Here is a 23,487-nt window from a genome sequence, read left to right on the forward strand (position 1 = left end):
TCTCTCCAGCAAGCACATGTACCTTATACCAAAACAAACAAACAAACAAAAGAAAAAACAAGAAGTATCCAGCCTGATGCATTTGGAGAAATATATACAATCATACAACTATCACCACATGCAAAGCAAACATCGAAGACTGACTACTCACACCCCCTAAAAGATGCCCTCCTGTTCCCTTGTAGTCAACCCATCTACCACCATCTCCAGATCCTAGCAATCACTGGTCTAGTTTTTGTCCCTAGAGTCAACTCTTCTAGAATGTCTTACACATGGAATCATACTGCAAGTGGCCTATTGTGTTTTGTTTCAAGTGCATAATGCTTTTGAGAATTGTACATGTTGTTTATTCAATTAGTAGTTGAGTGGGAAAAAAAATTCTACTCTTCTCTCAATACAGGTGACTTTGGTAATCCCAAAATGTGTGGGGCTCTCTTCTCCACCAACAAGCAAGAAATTTTTCCCAACAAGTAGGCAATCCTGCAGCAGGTGCCAGCTGGGTGTCCTCTAATTAAATGCAGTTTTGACACTAGATAGCATAAGATCCCATAGTCCCATAAGATAGTCCCCCACTGCTGACACAGTTGTATGTTTGGACCTCCAGAACTTCTTTTTTAAAAATTTTTTTGAGAGGTTTTTGCTATAGGGCGCATGTGCTCACCAGAAAGACAGAGAGAGTCAAAGAGATAGAAAGCGAGAAATCACCCCCCAGGGAGGATGGCCATGCCGCAATCCCTTCTCCTCCATTCTCCTCTTGGGATCTTGGGCACGCACGCACATGCACCAGGCGTGAGTTTAAGCCACTGGGTCCAGGACTTGAACCACGGCTGACTACATGGGAGTCCAGCGACATAGCCATTATGCTAACTGCTGGTCCCTGGACCTCCAGAACTTCTGACTGACTGGCTTTAAGTTGGGATTCACATGATTCTCCCCACCCCCACCCAGGAGCAACTGATTTTCTAGAGCTGCTCTCAAGACTCAGGGGAACACTTACTTAAGGTTACTGGTTTATTGTAAAGGCTATTTCAAAGGATAGAGATGATAAAATACATGGGGCAAGGTATTAAACCAGTTTGCAGCTTCCATGCCCCCTATGGGTGTAGCACCCACCAGGAACCTCTACATGGTCAGCTATCTGGGAGCTCCCTGAATCCTGTACTTCTGGGTTTTTATGGAGACGTCATCACATAGACATGAAATACTAATAGACTAGGTGGGGGAGATCCAGCAAGGCCCGTCCAGATTCTCCTTGGCCTCCCTGTGTAGCATTCCTTCCTCCTGAGTATGGAGGACTCTTCAGGAATGAGGGTCTTCATTTTTCTAGGATCATTACTAAGACCTGCCTGGGGGAACTTTAGGAACCAACGACAACAGGACAAATGCCTATGAGCCAGGAACCATGGATGAAACCAAAGCCATATATGTGACGTACGTGCGTGTGTGTGTGTGTGTGTGTGTGTGTGTGTGTGTGAGATAAGATCATAGTAGCTCATTCCTTTTACTGCTGAATAGTTTTCCATATCTTGTATCAATTCAGCATTGACAGGTACTCCAGTTGTTTCCACATTTTTGGCATTTCTGAATAGAGTTATAGTCATGTGCAAATCTTGGTGCATTCAAGTTTTTGTTTCCTTTGTCTAGATACCTAGAGGACTGGATTGCTGAGTCACGTGTTAAATTTATATTTAACTTTTGAGAAACTGACAAATTGTTCTCCAAAATGTCTACCACTTTGCATTGTCACCAGCAATGTACAAGAGTTCTAGCTGCTTTACATCCTAATCAATACTTACGGGTGTTTTGAACTTTAGCATTCTAGTAAATGTGAGGTTTTCTTTTACTTTTCTCAAATGACTAACTAATGTTGGGGATCTTTTCATGAGTTTGTCACCTGTATATTTGTTTATATGTTTATTAATTTTAAAAATTAAGTTTTTTGTTGTGTTATTGAATTGTCAGTTTTTATGTATATATTTTTAAAAATTTGCTATAGGGCACATGCTCACCAGAGACAGAGAGAAAGTGAGAAAGCATCCCTAAAGGGGGACGGGGAATAAGCACACCAAAATCCTCTCTCATCTCCAGATTTTGAGCATGTACATGCACATGTCCAGAGTGTCTTTCAAGCCGCTGGGTCTGGGACTCAAACCACAGAGTCAGTTGTGTGGGATCCTTGTGGCTAGCCCAAATCGTGAGTCTTTACATATTCTGGATACAAGTCAATGATCAGATATAGATTTTGTAAATACTTTCCCCCAGTTTTTGTAGTTTGTCTTTTAATATTCTCAATAATGTCTTTGGTGGAGTAGAAATTTCTCATTTTGATGAAGACTGACTTTTCAATTTTTCTTTATGATCTGTGCTTCTGCACTCTGTTTAAAAACTTATTACCTAATCAGGGTGTATTTGTCAGGGTTCTTCAAAGAAACACACACACAGGGAACCAGTAGTTAGCGTAATGGCTATGTCGCTGGACTCCCATGTAGTCGACCGCGGTTCGCGTCCCAGACCCGGTGGCTTAAAACTCACGCTGGGCGCGTGTGCGTGTGTGCCCAAGATCCCGAGAGGAGAATGGAGGAGAAGGGATTGCGGCGTGACTATCCCCCCTGGGGGGTGATTTCTCGCTTTCTGTCTCTATGTCTCTCTCTGTCTGTCTGGCGAGCGCACGTGCCCTATAGCAAAAACCTCTCCAAAAAAAAAAAAAAAACAAAAACGGGGGGGTGGGGGGAGAAACACACACACAAACACTATACTCATTCACTCACTCTGTGAGGCCTTACAAGTCCCAAACCTGCGGGGCAGGTCAGCAGGCTGGAGACTCAGGGAAGAGCTGTTTTGCAGTTCAGGTCTTAAGGTAGTCAGCTATCTGAATTTCCTCTTCAGGAGCTGGCAGGTGGCATGGTGGTTATGGGTGCTAGACTCCACATGGCCAACCACAGTTCAAGTTCTGGACTGGGTGGCTTGCTTTATCACTTTCTCACACTCTCTCTCACTTTATTCCTCTCTGGTCCCAAGAAAATAAATAAATAAATTGATAAATAAAGTTAAATGAAATAATTTAAAAAAAAAAAAAGAATTCCCTCTTCCTCCAGAAACTTAGTCTGTTTTCTCTTAAGGACTTTAAGTGGTTGGATAAAGACAGGGTAAGGACCACCCACATCAAGAAGGACCATCTGGGGACCAGCAGTTAGTGTAATGGCTATGTCACTGGACTCCCATGTAGTCGACCGCGGTTCGAGTCCCGGACCTGGCGGCTTAAACTCACGCCGGGCATGTGTGCGTGCGTGCCCATGATCCTGAGAGGAGAATGGAGGAGAAGGGATTGCAGCGTGGCCATCCCCACTGGGTGGTATTTCTCACTTTCTGTCTCTCTGTCTCTGTCTTTCTGGAGAGCACACGCGCCCTATAGCAAAAACCTCTCCAACAAAATAAAGAAGTACCATCTGTTTTCTTCAAGGTCTACTGACCCAAATATTAATCTCATCTAAAAATTACCTTTATAGGAACATCTAAAATAATGGTTGACCAAATATCTCGGTGCTGTGACTCAGCCAAGTTGACACATAAAATTAACCATCACAGATTATGAAGATTTTAACCTGTTTTATCCTAGAATTTTTTCACCAAGTCCAAGACTCAAACTGTGTAGTTGGTTGTGTGGGATCCAGCCACCTCAACCTCCATGCCACCTGCTGGTCCTAGTCCTAGAATTTTTATAGTTTTAGTTCCTACATTTAGGTCAATGACCACTTTTAAGTTAAATATGGTGCAAAGTAATGGTGATGGCTCACCTTTTATTTTTCTTATATACAAATGTCCAATTGTTCCTGCACCATTTGTTGAAAAGACTATTCCATTCCCAATTAATTTTCTTGGCACTTTTATTGAGACTCAATTGACCATACATATGTAGCTTCTCTGTTCTGAATGAATAGATTCTCTATTCTGATTCCTTGATCATCTATGTTTATAGTAGGGCCATTCTGTCTTAATTACTATAGTTTTATAGTAAGTCTAGACACCAAATAGCAAAAAGTCCTCCAACTTTGTTCCTCATAATTTCCTTGGCTATTCTAGGTCTTGGGCATTTTCATATAATTTTAGAAGCAGTTTCTAAACTTATACCCCCCAAAATCAACAGTTCTCATATATTAAATGCTGGACATTGTGCTAAATGTTTTACTTATCTTCTCATTTATTCTTCATGGCTATCTCACGAGACTGGAATTACTCTCATTTTTCAAGTGAGGGCACTGAATGGCCTTGGGACTCCCACACAGGACTCTCTGCCTGATACTACTCAGACCATAGAATTCAGGCCATGATATGGTGGTCACTAGTGCAGGGTTACAATATCTCCTCACAATAGTTACCACATTTGACACTTACCATGTGCTAAGGACTGCTCTAAACTGTTTTTATATGTTGATTCAATTAGTACTTAATGTATTAGCCATTAATATTTATCCTCATTTTAGAGTTGATGATATGATGCACAGAGAAATTACATAATTTCCCCAAGATCATGAAGCTGGTAAATACTGCTGACATTTGAATATAGGACCATCTGACTCTTGTGTCCATCTTCTACCTTCTACACTGCCTTCATCAGGAATTTCCGAACTTTTTACAAAACTCTGGGAAAGGAGAGTTTTTGCATGAGGCAAGGATGGGGAAGGAGAAAAGACCCTTTGGCCTAGCCCTCTTCCACCAGACAGTCTCTTTCTCTGTCTGCATTGAGGGAAGGAGGAGCTGGGAAGGAGTGGCTGGTATAGCAACAGAAGAGTCAAGGACTGTGGAGGCACTAGAGACAGGGCTGGGGGTGTTCTGAGTGTGGGCCTCAAAGACAGAGCTGGTTCTCTCCAAGATCTATCCCCAATGCTTATTTGGTTATGGTCAAGTTACTTTCTGCGTGGCAGCTCCCATTCCTTATTGACATCACAGAGATAAGAATACCAGCTTCTCAGAACAGCTATGAGAATTTCAACCAGACAGAATGTGTAAAGGACCTGGTCCTGAGCCAGAGCAGGCTCTCAACATATATTTTTAAACTTGATTTTATCTTTGGCAAATTATAAAATTAATAAATTCTTGGGACCAGCAGATGGCCTAATGGTTATGTTGCTGGATTCCCATGTAGTTGACTGTGGCTGGGGTCCTGAACCTATCAGCTTAAATTATTGCTGTGCTTGTGTGCATAAAATCCTGAGAGGCGGATGGAGGAGAAGGGATTGTGATGATCCCCTCCGGAGGGAGTGCTTTCTGTCTCTCTCTGTCTCTCCAGTGAATGTATGCGCCCTATAGCAAATCTCTTAAAAAATGCATATATATGTATGTATGTATGTATGTGTGTGTATATATATATATATATATATATATATACACACACACACACACACATTCTTATTTTAACAGGTAAAACAATATAATGAAAAAAAATCTATAAGAGCAGAGCTAATCATTTTTCCCACTGGGGAGTCAATGTTAGCAGTCTCAGGTATTCTGTGCAGTTCTCCAAGCTCACATAAACACAAGGATAGGTTTAAAGAGAGAGTAGATTTATTTTTAACTGAAACATATCATACTGTACCTATCACTTGCTGCTTGTCTTTTTATTTATCAATGTGTATGACTAGTCAGTATCAATTCTAACTCTCCCCCCAATTTTCTTGTGCATAAATACACATAAAAATGCATAAATTTACATACATTGGATACACACAATGACTGTGTAAGTTTGTATATGCTCTTTGGTTCTCACTTTTTCTCACCTCCTTCCTTATCTCCAAAATGTACCCACGAACCAGGCAAATTTTGTGTTAACCACCTCTCATGTATACCCTACTTTCTCTTCTCCATGCTTTTACAACCAGGTGAAAATAGATTATGTACATATAGCTTTATTTGTCTTTGTCACTGTTTGATTTTCAAAAACAAGAGCATTAATTACAGTTCTTATTTTATTTTCATCTATGTCTTGTGTAGAAAGACCTAGCCAGAACTATTAAGCAAAAGAGAGAAAGGACATCTATGAGGCTGGCAGGTGACATGGTGGTTGAGGTGTGGGACTCTCCTATGGCCAAAGATTGAGTTGGGGACCTGAAGCTTGCTTTCTCATTTTCCTTCTTTCTCTCTGTCTCTCTTCAGTCAAATTTAAATAAATATTTTTTAAAGGGCATCCAAATTAAAAAAAAAAAGGAAGTCAAATAGCTCATTTGCTGATAATAGGATCTTATGATAGAAAATTCCAAAGACGACACACAGAGTACGCACACACACACACACACACTTCTTAGACCTGACAAATGAATTCAGTAAAATTTCAGAATACAAAAATCAGCAGGTTTTTTTTTTTTTTTTTTTTTTTTCTGTTTTTTTTTTTGTTTTTTTACCAAAGAGAGACAAAGAGAAACAGAAAGAGAGAAAATGAGAGGTCATCCCTCAGGGAGGATGGCCATGTCACAATCCCTTCTACTCCATTTTCCTCTCAGGATTTTGAGCATGGATGCACACATGCCCAGCCTGATTTTTGAGCCACCAGATACAGGGCTCAAACTATAGCTGGCCATGTGGGAGTCCAGTTCCTTAACCATCATGCCTCCTTCTGGTCCCTGTCAGCAGTGTCTTTACATGACAATAATAAAATAGCTGACTTAAGCACCATGTCACCTGCTGTTCCCTGTCAGCAGTGTTTTACATGCCAATAATGAAATAGCTGAAAAAGAAATTTAAAAAAGCAATCACATTTACAACAGCTACAAAGAATATAAAAATTTCTAGGAATAAATTTAACCAAGGTGGTGAAAGCTCTCTATAATGAAAACTTTAAGCCATGATGAAAGACAGACAGACAGACACACACACACACACACACACACACATACCAGATAGATATCCTACATTCAAGAATTGGAAGAATCAATATTATTAAGATACTCATACCACCTAAAGTAGTCTACAGATTCAATGTAATATCTATCAAAATGCCAATGATATTCTTTACAGAAATAGGAAAAAAAATCATGAAATGTGTATGGAATCACAAAAGACCCAGAATTGCCAAAGCAATCCTTAACAACAATAACAAAATGAAGCTATAGACATTATACTACCAATTTCAAAATATATCATAAAGCTATAATAACAAAAATAGCATGGTACTGGCAAATGAAGACACAGACCAATGAACAGAACAGAGAACACATAAATAAATCTATGTATATATAGCCAGCTGATTAGGGACAAAGGTGCTAAAAATATCCATTACGAAAGGCAATCTTTCAATAAATGACACCAGGAAAACTGGTCATCCATATGAAGAATAAAGCAAGACCTAAATGTCTTACCACATGCAAAAATCAACTCCAAATGTACTGGGTCATCAGAAAAGTCATGATGTATTTTCCTATGCAAAAAATGTGTCATGGCTTTTCTGATGGCCAATATTAAAGACTTAAATGTGACACCTGAAATTATGAAGCTACTAAAAGAACAGATAGGGGAAACACTTCAAAACATTGATTTGGGGAAAGTGTTTATAAATGAAACCTCAAAGCACAGACAACAAAAGGACAAACAGAAAAATGGGATTATATCAAACTAAAAATCTCCTACAGCAAAGGGGACCAGCAGTTAGCATAATGGCTATGTCACTGGACTCCCAAGTTTCAACAGCGGTTCATGTCCCGGACCTGGTGGCTTAAAGCTCATGCTGGGCGCGTGTGCGTGCGTGCCCAAGATCCCGAGAGGAGCATGGAGGAGAAGGGATTATGGCGTGGCCATCCCCCCTGGGGGGTGATTTCTCGCTTTCTGTCTCTATGTCTCTCTCTGTCTGCCTGGTGAGTGCATGCGCCCTGTAGCACAAACCTCCCCCACCCCCCCAAAAAAAATCTCCTACAGCAAAGGGGACCAGCAGTTAGCATGATGGCTATGTCACTGGACTCCCAAGTTTCAACAGCGGTTCATGTCCCGGACCTGGTGGCTTAAAGCTCATGCTGGGCGCGTGTGCGTGCGTGCCCAAGATCCCGAGAGGAGCATGGAGGAGAAGGGATTATGGCGTGGCCATCCCCCCTGGGGGGTGATTTCTCGCTTTCTGTCTCTATGTCTCTCTCTGTCTGCCTGGTGAGTGCATGCGCCCTGTAGCAAAAACCTCCCCCACCCCCCCAAAAAAAATCTCCTACAGCAAAGGAAAAAGATCAATAAAGTGAAGAACAACTCCCAGAATGGGAGAAAATATTTGCATACTATACATCTGACAAGTTAATAACTAGAATATACAAGATAACTCAGCAGCTAAAAAGTAAATAACCCCATTAAAAAACAAATGACTTGAATAAACAATTCTCCAAAGAAGATATACAGAGCTAGCCAGTGGTGTGAAGGTTAAGGCAGTTGGATCCCACATAGCCAACTGCACAGTTAGAGTCCTGGACCTGGCAGTTTAAAAACAGGAGCATATGTGTATGTGTGCCCAAAGAGGAGAATGGAGGAGAAGGGATTGTGGTGGGGCCATCCCACCTGGGAGGTGCTTTCCTCAGTTTCTTGAGCACTCTGTCCCTGTCTCTCTCTAGTGAGCACATGTGCCCCATAGCAAAACTTAAAAAGACACAGAAATGACCAACAAGCAAATGAAAATAGTATTCAACATTACTGTTCAATAGGGAACTCCAAACCGAAACCACAATGAGGTATCACCTCACCCCAGACAGAATGACTATTACCAAAAGACAAGCAAACAAACAAACAAAAAACCCAAGTGCTAAAGAGGATGCAGAGAAAGGGGCACCCTTTTATAATATTTGGTTGAGGATGTACACGAGTACAGCCATATGGAAAATAGTATGGCATTTCCTCAAAAAACGAAAGTAGAACTTCCATATGCTCCAGCAACCTCACTAATGAGTGTAAAGACAAAGGAAAGAACATCAGAATGTTGTAAAGATGTCTTCGCCCCAATGTTTACTGCAGCACTATTCACAAAAGGCAAGATAAGAAATCAACTTAAGTATCCACTGACAGATGAATAAAGAAAATGTAATACAAACAAACCTACATACATACTCACATACATGTACACACATAATAGAATACTATTTAGCCATTAAAAAGAAAGAACTGTCATTTGAAGCTAAGTGGGCAAGACTAAAGGACATTATGTTAAGTGAAATAAGCTACAGAAAAATACCACATGTTATTTCTCATACATGGAAATTAGAAGAGGGGGAAAATCTCATAGAAATGAGATGAAGAATGACTACTAGATGCTGGAAAGGATGGTGGTGTGACGGAGAAGGGTAGAGAGGGTGAATGGAAATGGAATTACAGATAAATAAGAGGAACAATTTCTAATGTTATAAAATACAGTGAGAAGAATACAGTTAACAACAACCTGCTGTGTATCTCAGAATGAAAAAAAGATGATCACAAAGGAATGAAAGATGGCTGAGATGAGTATACTAATGACTGTAATTTAATCATTACACATTATAATCTTGTACAGAAAAAGTACAAGTACCACTATAAATGTACAATTATGTCAAGTTTTTTAAAAAGCAAAAACAAAAAACCTAGTACCTTGTACAATTACCTCCAGGTCATCTAGGACAGTGTCTTAGTCCATTAGTATGTTCCCAAAAGAAAAACCCAAAAGACCAGGTAATTTATAAAGGAAAACAAAGTATTAGTTGAAAACTTATGATTCTGGTAGCTGGAAAGTGCAAAATCATCATACAATGGCAGAAGACAGAATTTTTAGCAGAGCAGAACAGAGTATGAGCTGTTTCAATGAGTTTCTTGTTTTGATCTGTTTATAAGCCCGTCCAAATGCAATAACAGAGACCTACCTAATAATCTTAAAACACCCAAAGGCTCCACCTAGGGATATCATGAAAGAACAAAGTTTTCACTTAACATCCAACAATATAATCAAGTCCCAACACAAATTTTTGGAAGATATCCAATTACCACCTAGTAAGACCATACCAAAACATGAACTTTTGGAGATAAGCCATTATCCAAACCATAACTAAAAACTTTAATTCATTCTTTTCAAAGATGATATAATATTTCAGGTATCAATAAATATTTCTTTTCCCTTCATTAGATCTGTTTCTTATTGAGAATGCAAATAACCAGTTGCATCAAGGACAGCTTTGTGACAAACTGAAATAAAATAGGACCCTACCCCAAAATGCTACCTGTATACTAGAGTGATCACACATCCCTATTGGCTCAGGGCTACCTAGCTCATTATTCCAAGACTATGCAAATTAAGGAGTCATTAAAAATTTTATGGAAAATGTAGAGTATAAAAAGAGCTGTATACATTTTAAAAATGTGCACTGAAATAAACTCATACTTTAATTCCATTTTCCACAAACAACATCTTGAAGTCCCCTCATATTAACAGAAACCTTTTCATTCTCAAAGATGTCCTGCTTTGGATAAAAATATTAGGTCATCAGGAAAGTCATGACATATTTTTCTATTTTTTTCTATGCAAAAATGTATCTTGACTTTCCCAACAACCCAACATATATAATCACCTCACTTAGGCTCACTTGGGTTTTTCCAAATTATGACACTTTTATTTAGATAATGGGATAAATGTCCTATGTCTTTCAAATCCCCAGCCCCAACTATCCCCAAAGACATCCTCTCCTCCCATGTCCTTCCAGGTTAACTGTACTCCTCATCCTCTTCATAACTGCTTTCTGATATGGGTTGAACTGTGTTCCCCCCGAAGTCCTAACCCTCAAAACCTTTTGGAAATAGAGTCTTTGCGGATATAATTAAGATATAAATTAAGATGAGATAATGTAAAAGTATGCTGGGCCTTATTCCAATATGAATGGTAACCTTGTAAGACGAGAAGAAACAGAGACAAATTGGAAGAAAACCAAGTGAAGATGAGCCAGAGATTAGAGTGCTACAGCTGGAAGCCAAAGAACACCACAGACTACAGGCATTCTACCAGAAACGAAAGAGAGGCAAGGAAGAGTTCATCCTTACAGGTTTCAGTCAGAGCACTGCCCAGCCAATACCTTGATACCCAACTTTTAACCCCCGGAATTGAGAGACAACACATTTCTGTTATTTCAGTCGCTCAGTCTGTAGCAGTATGTTATAGAAGCCACAGGAAACTGATACTGCCTCCTATCCAAACCCTGGCTCTTCCCCCAGGGTCCATTGAACTTCATTGCCAAAAGCTGTTCTAGAGGAGAGATAAATTATTGTGGCTAAATAATACCTTCTAGAGGAGAGATAAATTATTGTGGCTAAATAATATCTTTTTGTGGGGGAATCATTAACATTTTCCCTCAGGAATTTAGCTAATAGAGATAGTCTCACAAATCTGGAAGACATGTATACTAAACCCATTGCACCATTGTCTGTAATAGCAAACAATACAAAACCTATGAACAAGCTAAATGCTGCCATCAGTAAATGAATAAAATATTTACAGTTTACCTGCACAGAGAGATTATAGGGGTGATGAAGGTAATTAGACCTATACTCAGTGAAATGTCAAATCTCTTAGGTATGCTATAAAGTGAAAGAAGGATTATTATGTATAATATGAGCCTACTTATGTTTTTTAAATGGTTTTGATCTTCTTTTACATGCATAAATATTTCTGGAAAGACACCCAAAAGTATTTCTTGTTGCTGGGAGCAAGATTTAGGATGAGAAGCTTATATTTAGACAAAGAAAGAAAAAGGCAAATGAATGCTTATTCTAAAGCCTTTTCATGTGCTGGTTCCTTGAGCCCCTCCCAACTCTACAGGGTATGCAGTATACTGGTATTTCCCCCAGCCTACAGATGTGCAGAGGTCACTCCACTGTTACTAGAAGAATCCAAACCCAGCAGCTGACCACAGGGCTGGCACTGCCTACACCTCCATGTTGTGTGCCCACCCCACCTCGTACTCTTTATTCCTTTCTATATCATTTGAATTTTGTGTCACCTCCATGTATTAAAATGAAAAGACAAAACAGTGCACCATGGAGCTTGTTTTAAGATACCCTTCACCAGGCACAGAAGCCCTAATGCACACCTTGACTGATCCCCAATCACCTGTTCTCCTATTGCTACCCTCCTGACTTGTCTGCCTACCCATGCTGCAGGGAATTCTGGGGTGCTCATCTCTATGAACAAGTTCCTTGACACCATGGTTTGTACTTTTTTTTTTTTAAAGGTTTTTGCCATAGGGTATGTGTGCTTGCTAGAGAGACAGGGAAAGTAAGAGGGAAAATGAGAAATCGTCCCTCCAAAGAGGATAGCCATGCTACAATTCCTTCTCCTCTATTCTTCCCCAGAGAATCTGGACACATACACACACACACACACACACCTGGCATGATTTTCAAGCTGCCAGGTCTGGGACTCAAATTGCGGTCAACTATACCGGAGTCCAGCACCTTAACCACTATGGCACCTACTGGTTTAATTATTTGTACATCTTTTTTTGGGGGGAGAAGTTTTCACTATAGGGCATGTGCACTGGCCAGAAAGACAGAGAGAGACAGAGAAACAAAAAGTGAGAAATTACCTCCCGGAGGAATGGCCACACTGCAATCCCCTCTCCTCCATTCTCCTCTCGGGATCCTGGGCATGCACGCACATGCACCCAATGTGAGTCAAGCCACTGGGTCTAGGACTCAAATCGCGGTCGACCACATGGGAGTCCAGCAACATAGACATGCCAACTGCTGGTCCCAATGGTTTGTACATCTTAATCATCTGAATCCCTATTTGGTTACTCAAGAATAGTGGTAAATAGCAGATGGAGATCTGGAAACATCAATTTTATGAATGAAACTACATTTTTCCTCTTAACCCATGAAGTATCAAGTAACCTTTGTCTGGTTAGTTTTGGAGAAAATAAAAACTGTAGTGAACCATTCCCAGGACCAACTTCCTAACAATCTATAACGAGATCCCCTACCTGAAGATTCTTTGATGCTAACATATGGTCAATGCTTGGCATTAAGGAGCAATGTAACAGTTATCAAAAAAAAAAAAAAAAAAGAAACCAAATACCTCCTGGGGTTAAGGTAACAAAATTAAACTACATGTGAAGATATTTAATTAAAACATAGGTTATATTTACTTACAAGACCAAAATCTTTCTTGCAAAAAAAAAAAATTACCTGTTTCAGTATCAAATATCTCAAGTAATGTCAACCACTGGGTTGTTGGAAAAGTCATGATGCATTTTTGCACAGAACAAATATATTATGACTTTTCTGATGACCCAATAGAAAGACTCAGAACAGATGGAAGAGTAGAGGATGCTGCACTGGGTCACTGAGTGTATGTGTAAGTGGAGGGATATCAAAGATCTAAAAGAAGAAAGAATGGCTTTGGGCTTCTGCTTGAGGGACTGCACAAATGGCAGTGCCATCCATTAATTAGGAGACCATTGGAAGAGGACCAGGTTTAAGGAAGGGGCATGCAGGTTCATTTAGAATTACAGTGCCTGTGGATCATGCACAGAAAGATGCACATGAAGGCAGCTGGACGGGGGCGGGGGGGGGGAGGTCAGGAAGCAGAGCTGAGCTGGAGAGGGAGCCACAGTGACCACCTAGAGCTGGCAAAGTCAAGGTGGTATGCAGAGTGAGGGCAGATGAGGGCTGAGGGCCCTACGGAATGCCAGCTGTAGGAGCAAGAAGAACAAAAGGAGATGGAGAAAGCATCTTAGAGGCAGAGCCTAGAGGAGCCAAGGGGAGCTCAGGCACAGTAGGGCTCTCTGCTGTCAAATTCTAGTCTGTATTCCTAACAAAATACCAGCTCCATGAGGGCCAACCCTATTTTTTTTCTGTCTTGTGAGAACAAATAGAAAAGTAAGGAGGCAGGAGTCAAATTATGGCATTCCTAAGTTACTATTTCTAATATTCAGAAAATTCACTCCAAGGATATGTCAGACTTCTCAGGATACCCGTGCTTTTTTCAAATTACCTGTTTGAATGGAAAATGTGTTGGTCAATACAATGAAATATAGTTAGTCTAGGTATGAAAATTGTGCAACTGGAAAATCAGAGTTTGCAGTGAGACTTTCTCTTAAAACATGCACTATGGGGCTGGCAGGTAGCATGGTGGTTAAGGATGCTGGACTCCTACATGGCTGACTGCAGTTCAACTCCCAGACCTGGTGGCTTGCTTTCTTGCTTTCTTTCTCTCTCTCTCAATCACTCTGCCCCTGTCTTGTCAAATTAAAGATAATTAATTAAATAAAATAATTCTTTTAAAAAAAACATGTACTATAAGTTTTTCTTCTTTTCAAATAGAGGGGTTTTTGTTGTTGTTGTTTTTTGGCCTGAGGGCTCATGCACTCACTGAGGAGAGAGAGACAGACAGAGACAGTGAGAGGGAAAGTGAGAAATTATCCCCCAGAGGGGATGGCCATACTGCAATCCCTTCTCCTCACTCTGCTCATGTGTCCTGGCTACAGAGTTCAAGTTCTCCCTCCCATTTGTGAGTGCTGGGCCCTGAAGCACAGTGGATCACACAGGGCCTGAGTTAAAGCTCCCTCCTACTCGGGTCCACACAAGCTAGTCACCATTTATGTATGGACTGCTTAGGATCCTCGGATGATTTACAACTCACTCAAAATTTTCTCTCTAGAGACCAACAAAGAATAGAGAGAAACTGCATATGAGTAACTGAAAATGTGAGCTGACCAGTCTTTGCCACAGGAGGTTAGAAGTTAACATAATAGTTTAGGGACCAGCAGATGGTGTAATGGTTACATTGCTGGACTCCCACATGGCCAACTGTGGTTTGAGTCCCGGATCTAGAGGCTTCAAATTTATGCTGGGCGTGTGTGTGTACATACCCAAAATCCTAAGAGGAGAATGGAGGAGAAGGGATTATGGCATAGCCATCCCTCTTGGGGGGGTGATTTTTCACTTTCTGTCTGTCTCTGCAGTGAGCACATGCACCCTATAGCAAAAATCTCTCTTCAAAATTAAAAAAAAAAAAAAAGAAGTTAATGTAATAGGTTCCCTTACTATTTGAAAATTAAACATTTTCCCTTTCCACAGCTCTCTCTGGGGTGGTCTGAAAGAGGGTGGGCTTAGGAGCAAGACTCAGTTTCTGCCATTCTAAGGGAACCTAGGCAAGTCATGTAAGTCACTTTCCCAATCTCCAAAGTGGGAATGAACAGAGCACCCCTCTAGAGAGCTACAAAGCACTTGGGCTACAAAGGGCCTGGAGCAACACTAGATAACTGTCTGCCATTGGTGTTACCTTGTCGATGTATTAAAACTTGTCATCTATGTGGAGCTTGCATTTTCTCAGCGTAGGTCCCAAATTGCCCGGTGAGGTCTCTCATCTACCCCTATTTGTTGGTGAGAGGTAAGCAATATCCTCCAGAGCCAGCGATGTAAACTATGTGAGACCAAAGCCCACAGAGGTTGTGGTGGTCCTCTGGTCCTGGCTGCCACTGTACGATGGGGACATGTGGAGGGACTCCCTAACCACAAGCTGGTCCAACCCCCCCAGAAGATCTAACATAATTATCACTAATTCTCTACCCAATGAGCTTTTGTGTCCAAACCTCTCCCAAGAGATTTCCTGTCCACTTGGCTAAAGAAATAGGTGAGAAAAGCCACGACCTGATTTTAAAGACTGTCAAATGCTAATTATAAGTCACTCCATTTGAAAGATGGCAATGAAAAACATTCTTAATCCTTCTTTCTCCCCAAACCTCCCTCATTGGAAGAAAGGCCAGTTCTTTGAAGGCTGTGAACCAAACACAACAGTTTTGTGGACAATGGTTAAGAGGAAGGCTAGTTCCCAGGGAATGGCTACAGCAAAATTTTTTTTCTGCTGTTACCTTGGTAACCGCTACCTTGGCGCCCTTGTTGATGAGCTGAACCACATTCTCTGCTTGGCCTTTGTACGCAGCTATGAGAAGACGTTCTGAAAGTGCAGCGACCGCATCCTGCTGGCTCATGAATTAGGAGAGAAAGACTTCGGGAAGCAGTAGACGAGTTCCTTCAGCTCAACAGGAAGTCACTGGCCTGGGCTGGCATCCACGGGTAAAGATGCTTGCAACCACTGGAAGGTGCCTTTGTTACTATGCCATCTTCGGGACCTATGGATTACAAAAACAAAAGCTGCCGTCAGTGCCACATCTCACACACGGACCTGCCACACCTCTTCTCTGGGACTTACGGCATTCTGCTGGTTGCACATTGTAGGGGAGGGAGGCTGGGGAGGGAGGACATGCAGGAAGCACAGCCTCTGCACAAAGCCCCTGAACTGAACTTCCAAGTGGAAGGCGGCAGGAGGTGCCATCTTCTCCATCCCTTTCCTCCTCCCTTTCCTCCTCAGGGACATTCTCCAGGAGTATGGCCAGAGCTGCAAGGTTTACTCTGCATTGCTGTCCTGGTAGCGTAAGCCTGATATAATCCCTCAAATGCCACCTAGCTTACACAGCCACATGTTCTGTGGGTCGTGCTTTATAGGCTGACCACAGCTAACATGCTGATACCTCTGGGCTGTACCCTACACAGACCCAGACAAGTGGGTTCTCTCCTTGGAGTTTTCTTCCAGCATTTACTGTAAGTTCTCTTTCTTTTCTCACTGTAAACAGTGCAGTTTCTTAAACTCTGAAACAGATGGAGATCTGGGTATAGGCCCAGTTCCCAGCTACTGAAACAATCCACTTTGGGAATAACATAGATGATAAACACAGAGAGCATGCTTTGCCAATTTAGAAGGGGTTGACTATGGAAGATAAATGGCCACTAAAACCACCTATCAGACACTAACCCTGACTCAGAGCAGTGGCCTGGAGGGTAGTACCTGAAAATAAACTTTAAACTCTTCTTCTCAATAAATGGCCAAAATGAACAGAATTTAAATGGCCCAGAGCACAGTAACTGAAATTTAAACTCTTCTTTCCAACAAATGGCCAAAATGAATAGAAGAGAGTCCTCCCAGTAGTTCTGGGCCACCATTAGACCAAATCATAGTTATTAGTAATTGTTTCAAACGTGAAGAGTTCTTTTGGTAGAAATGTTTAAGGTTCTAATCCACTCCTGCTAGGAGAGGAAGTGAGGGCTTCTTTGTGTATATATATACTTTGTGTGTATGTATGTGTATGTATATATATATATATATATATCTTTTTTTTGAGAGAGAGAGAGATTTTTGCTATAGGGTATGCATGCTCAACAGAAAGAGAGAAAGAGAGACAAAAAGCAAGAAATCACCCCCTTGGGGGATGGCCACAGTGCAATACCTTCTCCTCCATTCTCCTCTCAGGATTCTGGGCATGCCCACACACGAGCCAGGTGTGAGTTTAAGTCGCCTGGACTGGGACTCGAACCATGGTTTACTATGCAGGAGTCCAGAGATGTAATCATTATGCCATCTGCTGGTCCTGGCTTCTTTGTATTTTAAAACATACCAATTAAAAATACCAATATACATGAATTGAAAGAAAGTGCCATATCATAGAGGTACCCTGTTCAACCCAGATCTTAGAAAACGATATAATTTTGCAGGTCTGGAAGATAAAGACATCTTTTTAGTTGCTTCCAGGTACAATGATCTTTCAATCTCTAAAGAGTAAGGATCTGGCCATGATATGTCAAGGGAAGATTCTGGACTGGGTCCTGCCCTAACTCTCCACCATGGCATTCAGACAGGTCCTTTGGCTAGACACTCTCGGAAGCTGCGGTTTAATGCCACATGTAGAGCAGGCATAAGAACATCTTTCCCTGAGGACTGAGGGAGGGATTAAAGATGGTGTTTTATGATGTAAAAATGTTGGCCAAATGTGAATATTGTTACTTCAGAAAGCCAATTCTCACTCGTCCCCCAAACTTGTGAATTACGAAATTTTCTCATTGTTCTCCATCTGTGGCACAAAATGTGGGTAAAGAATAGCAAGGAAAGGGACCAGCAGTTAGCATAATGGCTATGTCACTGAACTCCCATGTAGCTCACCTGAGTTCGAGTCTCAGATCCTGTGGCCTACATTCACACTGAGCGCGTGTGCGTGCGTGCCCAAGATCCCGAGAGGAGAATCAAGGAGAAGGGACTGCAGCATGGCCATCCCCCCTGGGGGGGGATTTCTCGCTTTCTGTCTCTCTGTCTCTCTCTGTCTTTCTGGCGACCACATGTGCCCTATAGCAAAAAAAAAAAAAAGAAAGAAAAGAAAAGAAAAAAAAAAAAGAATAGCAAGGATAGAGACAAGAGGACCCCTTGCAAAGCTACCTGCTCCGGCTCCCCATGCTCATTAGAAGCCAATACATACAGTGAAGGGTATGCTCCTACACAGAGGACTCTTTGGTCAGTGATGGTCAGAGATCCCTGGGTTGCACCAGAAATATTTTTTGAATAAGCCAATGAAAAAATAAAATTGAGACTCAAAACATTGAGAAATGGAACTAGAAATGCCTCTGGTATGTTCTGCAGACACAATGGAAGATTATATTGCGTTGTGGGGAAAGTGATGATGCATTTTTGCATAGAAAAATACATCGTGACTTTCCTGACAACGTAATAGCTTGGAGCTTTATAGGTCTTGGACTGCTGCTGTATTTTGAAGTGGTTTTTGTTTGTTTGTTTTATAAACACAGAGTACATCGTCCATTTCTACTCACAGAACCTGTGGTACATTCAAACTGAGTATACTGAGCCTCTATTCTACCTAAATAATGCAAAATCACTCTAGGCATAAACGGCGGGAACATTCAGAGTATTAGCCACAACTTCCTTAATCTCCTTCCACAATCACATTCTTCTCCCTTATCTGCCCACTGTTATCTCTCTACACTCAACTCAACCTCTCACCTTCCACATTCCATTCCTGTACCGTTCTTGCAATGGGTATGTCTCAAGTCTGACGGCCCCAGCTCATACAAATATCACTTTCATGCCTAAAAGTCTACTTCTATGCTGAAGTTTAGCTCTCAAAGGTGGAGAGCTCTGCTGCAATCTTAGTAGGGTCCATGAGCTGAGGTCACGAGCTCCACACCAGCACAGCCTCCTCAGCAATGTGGTAAGTTGATAGCCACTCCCCTCCCACCTCCTGTCCATGCAACAAATTCAGCCTCTCAGATACTGAGACGACAGGTACACCTAGAGCCACTGATCACTACTGTTGGTAAACAGCTGTTTGCAAGTCCAACCCACGTTACTATTCCTTTTTTTTTTTTAGATAGAAAAATACTAAAGTGATGAGAAAATGTTAGCCAAGTAAAAATGCCATTTTCTTTTCTGCTTTTCAGTTACAGTTATTTAGGAATGTCTCCCAGATCTGCCCTACACTCCCTGCACCACCCACAGAGAAGCTTCTAGGACTGGTAGCCACTCACATGGAATTCTGGACACTCTCCTCATCAGAGTCCCCCAGAAAACTGCCTGAAATATCAGGAACAAAATCTGAGGTTTTCAGTTCCTGATATACTGCTCACACCATCCCTGTGCATTTGAGTTTCTTGAGTTCATTCTCAAAATAAGCCCAGTAATCAACAGCCTCATTGCTAGGACCTCCACATTAACCTGCAGTTACAAGAACACATTGGGTGGGAAGGGATCAAAGTAGCCAAATCTTTTTCCTTTCTGTCTCCTCCTATGCATTTGGCCTTGTGGGGGTGGTGGGGGTGAGGGGGAACACCACTTCACCTCTCTCACAGTCACCGTCCTAGATCTTAAATCCTCCCATCTAGAACAATAATCCCCCTTCCATTGGAGCAAGAGGAGATTCAGCTTCTTGTCTGATCACTCTGAATGATCAAATCAGGCCAGACAGTGGGTTAGTGGACACGGATAAGAAGAAATGGAGGATCCTGACAATGGATAGAAAGGGGTAGTGATTCTGCAGACAATAAGATAAACTTCACTGCCAACCTGTTGGGTTCCCTGGTGGTAGCAGCCCTATTCCCTCATTAAATCTGAGCCTTTTCTTCCAAGTAGATCAGCTCTCATTCAGGACACTTCCCATTGCTAGTTGTGAGGAATTTCTTCTATCCCAAACCTATCAATCACATCCCTTCTTGTCACAATGCTCATTTTCAGTGTTCTGGAGGAAATCTTAAATGCAAACATGTCGCCCATTCTTTAAGCAGAAAAGAAATAAATACATGAGCATAAGTATGCAGTGAATACCCTGAGCCCCAAAAGGGCTTTAGCTTTCTCTCTTTCCTCAGTCTACCACCCCATTTTCATTTCTCGCCAATTTGCCAATTCTTTTGTCTCTCATCATAAACACCCGAGGGTCACACAGCTGCTTGGTCTGTGATGCAATCGGTTTTCTTTTTATAGAAAAAGGTCTGTAGTCTGTGAGATTTGCTTTGGCTGACTTTTTTTGTTTTTGCCTTTTTTTTTTTTTAAAAATTTACAACAAAGTCTTCTGGTGTCAATCTCCCAAAGCTACTACATTCAGTTTCCCACAGGCAAAATATTCTAAAAGAGAGATGCAAACAAAAGTCCCAGACAGGCATTACACACAACCCACCCAGAGGCCCGCAGGCACCCAGGAACCAGTGGTCTGGGAACGCCATCAGTTATAACAACTAGCTGTGCTCCCGCTGCTCCAAACCCTGTGGAAGAGATGGTACTCACATCTGGGGTCTGTCCTCCCTGTCTACATCGTGTTCAGTTTCTGGAGAACTGTGGTCAGTTCTTTCCTGGAGAGATCATGAGCTTCCTCGGGCTGTCACTCCCAGCGGGTCTGCAGTGATTTACGTTACAACGCTCGCTGCCTTCTCCCTTTAGCCTCCTCTGCCGACGCTGGCCAAAACACATCTACAAGCTTATTGAGACATCCATTCAGCTCGCAATGTTTTGAGGCTTGCAGTCTGCTCGTCACAGCTTCTGAAAGTCTTGGGTCTTCAGATTCTGTTAGACTGTTCCCTCTTGCTGGCTGAGGACCTGTAACACTGCCCTGATTGAAGTCGGGGAACAATTCAAAGACCAGAGGAATGTTTCTGAATGACGCTTGGATGACAGAGGAGCGAAGTTTGCATTCTTTCGGCAGTGGTACGAGAAGAAAACGTGCATGTCGTAAGGGAGGGAGGATGCAGAAGGGTCAAAATCTATAATGAACTGCCTTCATGTGCAGAGTTAGGGCAATGCTCGCTTTGTGAACAGCGGAGCCCAGACACTCCACCCTCCTGGGCAGAGAGATCCAGCACAGTGACTGCGGCAGCTGGAGACAGGGTCTGGCTGGGCAGCCAGTCCTGACGCTGGTAAATCCAGTTTGTCTCGCAAGCCTCCACTGAACAGTCTCTGCCGGGAAGGGGGAGGGGAGGAAGTGGGGAGCACAGCCCCTTCAGAAGCTGTCACAGTGCTGTCAATGGCCCTGAACACCTCAAGAGTATCCTCCAGCCCACTTGTTGAAGCAACAGAAATCTAACTTCCCACAGGAGAGATCACAGAAAAGCAGAGGGCTTTCAATTACACATGCACCAATATCCCCACATTTTCCTTGTTGCTATTAATTTATTTTTAAAACTTGCTCTAGGGTGCGTGCACTTGCCAGTGAGAGAGTGAGAGAGAGAGAGAGAGAGAGAGAGAGCGAGCAAGCGAGCGAGCGAGCAAGCATCCCCAGGGGGAGCGCTGGTCATGCCGCAACCCCTTCTCTTCCTTTTCTCCTTTCTGGATCTTGGGTATGCACGGACATGCATCTAGCACGTTTTATAAGCCACTGGGTCAAGGACCTGAACCGCACAGTCAACTATGTGGGATTCAGTGGCCTGAACCACCACGCCACAGGCTGGCCCCTCCTCTGTCTCTAAAAATAGTCTTGGTTCTGGAAATGGGAAAATCACTGTCAGCACAAACCCTCAGAGCACTCTCCATGCCAAAGCCTGGCCCCATCTACCTGAGGCTAACAATGCTGGAGATGACAGTGGCTGAGATTTGCTATGGCCACTCTTAAGCTTAAACCAAGGGCAGGAGAACAGCCTGGGACTCTTCCAGTGAAATGTGGAGAAAGAGACAATTCTACAGGGGGGCTATTACTAGTAGATTTGTTTTTAATACACAACATTCATGCTAGTTTACCAAAAGTGATTCACCACTGGGATACTGTGATCACAACAAGGACAAGTGAGGTTACAACAGAGACAAATGTGACACAATCTCTGCTTTGAAGAAACTCATCATCTGACCACTAAAAAGTCAAGATCAGGGTCCAAAACACCAGCTGCCAAAAGAGAAATACAAACTGAGTGAGGCAGATGCATAAAGCAAGGACCATTTCATTTTCTTTAAGCTTCTAGGACATTCCTTTCCCAGAGGCCATTTACTCCCATAGCCAGGGACCCTCAACACTTACTCTTCATGAGGACAGATAACACTGGCAGCTCACAGAGCCTGGTGTCCTCAAGTGTTCCCTGGGGGAAGAAGTGAACGGCAGAAATATAACTTTTTTTTTTTTGGAGAGGTTTTTGCTATAGGGTGCGTGCGCTCGCCAGAGAGACAGAGACAGACAGAGAGATAGAAAGTGAGAAATCACCTCTCAGGGGGATGGTCATGCCACAATCCCTTCTCCTCCATTCTCCTCTCGGGATCTTGGGCACGCACGCACACGTGCCCAGTGTGAGTTTAAGCCACCGGGTCCAGGACGCAAACCACGGTCGACTACATGGGAGTCCAGTGACATAGCCATTATACTAACTGCTGGTCCCAAGAAATATTCCTCTTTAACAAGCCCACAGCTCATTCTGTACATCCCGCATTGCAAAAGAATGGGTATGTTTATTTCCCGAGCCAGTTCAAGTACAGTAACTCATCTTTTCCAGATGTGACGGTTACTAATTCATAAAAAGGCTACTGCAGAGAAAGTTGAGAGATATCTGGATGTTAATCAGGAAAACTCCAACTAACCCTACCATCAAGAGATGCTGCTTACAGATGTAAAAATCACACAGGAGTAATACAGACATATCCCTGAAGAGCAGTGTGCCTGGCAACGCTTGTGCTATAGAGACCCCCTTTTATGCAAGACGATAATGTGTTGACTGGCCAGCACAGCCAGACCACCAGAGTCTCCAGTTTGGGGCTGGGTACTCCTATCACTTAGCAAATGACCATATAGATGCTTGAAATCCAGACCAAGTGACAATTCTGCTGTGCCTTCTGCGATATATCCCCACCTTTCCCTAGAGCACATGATCATCCCCTCATCTATGTTTCCACATTTTCTATAAACTTCTAGTAACAGAATAGCATACCTTCCACAAGATTCATATGCTGGGACCCTAACCCCTAGCGTAAATGTATTTGGAATTAAGAAGTAATTAAGGTAACAAGAGTGGGGCCCTGATCTGATAGGATCGATATTCTTTTTTTGAGAGATTTTTGCTATAGGGCACATGAGCTTGTTGAAGAGAGAGAGAATGAGAGAGACAGAAAGTGAGAAATCACCCCTCGGGGTGAGGAGGTGGCCACATCACAATCCCTTCTTCTCCATTCTACTCTCAGGATTTTGGGCACACACACACACGCACACATGCACC

General features: G+C 42.3%; 1 protein-coding gene across 4 annotated transcripts in view; it reads right to left on the reverse strand.

The window, feature by feature from the left end:
* LOC102488701 (ankyrin repeat domain-containing protein 6) overlaps positions 1 to 21,144 on the reverse strand; it is an 80,232-nt gene extending 59,088 nt beyond the window's left edge. Inside the window, exons 1-2 of one of the 4 annotated variants that reach the window (XM_006155294.3) lie at positions 20,588 to 21,144; positions 15,843 to 16,103 (exon numbers count right to left, since the gene is read on the reverse strand). In XM_006155294.3, coding sequence (XP_006155356.1) covers positions 15,843 to 15,962 — 120 coding nt within the window. In that variant the 5' untranslated portion in view covers positions 15,963 to 16,103; positions 20,588 to 21,144. Of the gene's footprint in view, positions 1 to 15,842; positions 16,884 to 20,587 lie in introns of those variants that run through there. The other 3 variants (XM_006155298.3, XM_006155296.3, XM_006155295.3) reach the window with 3 other exon arrangements.
* Between the last annotated feature and the right edge of the window lie 2,343 nt (positions 21,145 to 23,487).

Source organism: Tupaia chinensis, unplaced genomic scaffold (genome assembly GCF_000334495.1).
Source record: "Tupaia chinensis unplaced genomic scaffold, TupChi_1.0 Scaffold000444_1, whole genome shotgun sequence".
Lineage (NCBI taxonomy): Eukaryota > Metazoa > Chordata > Mammalia > Scandentia > Tupaiidae > Tupaia > Tupaia belangeri.